The 2352-nt window shown below is 51.6% G+C and overlaps 1 protein-coding gene across 1 annotated transcript; it reads left to right on the top strand.

Annotated features, from left to right (window-relative positions):
• Positions 1–250: 250 nt before the first annotated feature.
• GUITHDRAFT_100173 (hypothetical protein) lies at positions 251–535 on the top strand (the record flags this gene model as incomplete). Its single annotated transcript, XM_005840847.1, has 2 exons — positions 251–447; positions 502–535. The coding sequence occupies 2 exons, from the start codon at positions 251–253 to the stop codon at positions 533–535; spliced, it is 231 nt and encodes a 76-aa protein (XP_005840904.1).
• Positions 536–2352: the final 1817 nt, after the last annotated feature.

Genomic DNA, 2352 nt, shown 5'->3' with positions numbered 1-2352 from the left:
AGCTGTTACCAAATCGGTACTTGGGTATTGTAGGTTTGAAATCAAACCCAAATATTTGAAAATTGATATCATACATCACCATCTGTTCTCAGTGGTTGGTCTCCTGCCGTCCTGGTTCGGATTTCACTTAACTTTGAGTAAAAAAGAGCCCCGGGCTCGGGATTTCCGAGTTCCGAGGCAGGCATAGTAGTGTATCTAAGATGATCAGCGAGGGGATGAGGGCACAGTTCCGGATTTAGGAGGTTGAAGAATGCTTGGACTGCTGCGAGACGCGTTGGCGGGGGAGGTGGAGAAGACAAGCAGGCCTGTTATGACAGAGCTGAAGCAGCTACCAACTGCCTGCTACAAGAAAGCAGACCAGCATGTCTCTCATTGCCATGGCGCGATGGCTGCTATGGGACTCACTATCGGCAAGAATGGTCAACTCGTCATCAGCAACAAGAAAGCGTGAGTGAAATGGTTCCCATTTGTTGGGATTGCCCTTGATTGTTTGTATTTTAGATTTGAGACCAGCAAAGAACCGCAGCAGGTTTGAGTCGAGGACTCTTACTTGATTCAGTGGGAAACCCAAAGATGGGGGATGCTCGATGGATGTTACACATTGTGATCGTTGAGGTGTTTGTGGGCAGCTGAGCATTTGACTTGTTATGGTATATCTTGTAATTATTTATGAAGCTTTTCTATTCACAGCAGAGAATTGTTCAACGTTTTGCACACTGTTTGATAATGCTGTGTTTCAAAAAAAATGTACCAGGTTTGAGTCGCTGATCGCCAAATGCAATATCGACACAGAAATATGGCACTTTTGTCAATTAGCAATGGGGATCTAAATAGACGTTTGCGGTTCTACACGCATATTTGTTTGAACAAGTAGAAATGTATACACGTCAACGTTGATCGGTGATTGAGCTGGTCGTAGCCACGTCCGTTACTTGAGGAGATGGCCCCTTGGAAGACAGAAAAAACTTTCGACTCTCAGCAGCAGACCATGATGATGTCCACTCACATGCATGAGCCCAGAAAGTCTTTGAACCTCCGCCGCCAACTCGCAAGGATCGTTGAGCCTGGACTCAAACTCGACTTGGCCTTAACTTGTAATTCAGTGGCACTGAGACTAATAAGTCGGGTTTGGTTCTCGCTGTCTTTTCACTTGTCGCCGTTTGGCCTGTGCGACAGTGTCAGGGTCAAGCCTCCTCGACTCTCCTGATTGTCCTCGTACTGATCTTTAACTTAACTTTGAGTAAAGTCGGTGGGCACAGCCAGGGTGTCGGCCGCTCTCTTGCCGCGCTCGGTGACCCGCGGACGGCGTCGGTGTCTGAGAGTCCCGGGCCCGGATTTGAGCCCGATCGGGGCCGACTCACCGGCACTGCGCCGGCCCGCGCGAGTCCGGCCGGGCCCCCGGGCCGCGGCGGCCCCCGCCCCCCGGGCCCGGGCCCCGGACGGCCGGGCCGGCGGTGCCCGCTGGGCCGAACTTCCGGTTGAAGTTCGGGGTGGATCATACCGTATCAGTACGAACTTCGGACTCGTCAGTGAATTGCCGCCACCCGGCCGGGCGGAGTGCGGCCGCCGCGCTTTGGTCAGTGACCCGGCCGGCGCTGACGGACGGCGCCCGCGAGTGTTTGGCACCAAAAATTGACTAAAATTTAAATTACATCAAGGAAGGATAGATCCTCCACATCATCATTTACCACCCCTTGTCATTGTTCTATCAAAATCTTTACTCTAATATTCAATCCATGTTTGTATCCTATGTTAAGTAAAAACCAATGAAGTACCCTCCTGAAAATTGGGTGAAGTTTTCACAAGCTTGCATGCGCCCTCTCCTCGGCGCGGGGATGCAGGGGCTGAAGTACCGGGAGTAGCCCCCAGAGCAGGAGGGCTGGTGCGTGAGAGGAGCTAAGTGACAGCGAGCAAGCGAGGAGTTGCGGTGCAAGAGGTCCAACAAGCACACCTGATACTCATACTCCCCCCTCCGTAATGGTACGACCGAACTCGAACTTGTACGAGATTTTGCGGAGGGAACGATCAGGGTTAAAGATGGTCAAGGCGTTTGGCTTCTATCTCATGCTTCTTACTCTCCTGACTATGGAGAAGGGTTGGCCTGTGGTGTCTGGCCATAGTCAGTATGACTCCGCTCCACGATTCAATCGCATGTACAACCTGCGGAGCGCCAGGGTTTTGAGATCTCAATGCGTTCAGAGAGAAGGCGATGCAGTGCATGACTATACCTACTTGAGCTCGAGAAAGCGACCTCACTATCCTTGTCTGCACCTTCGAGGAGGATCGGGCGATACCCATGAAAGCATGGACAATGCAGGCAATACACAGCTTCTGAAGCAGACATTCTCAAAC

This window comes from Guillardia theta (genome assembly GCF_000315625.1).
Source record: "Guillardia theta CCMP2712 unplaced genomic scaffold GUITHscaffold_4, whole genome shotgun sequence".
NCBI lineage: Eukaryota > Cryptophyceae > Pyrenomonadales > Geminigeraceae > Guillardia > Guillardia theta.
This window is presented reverse-complemented; position numbering and strand designations above follow the sequence as displayed.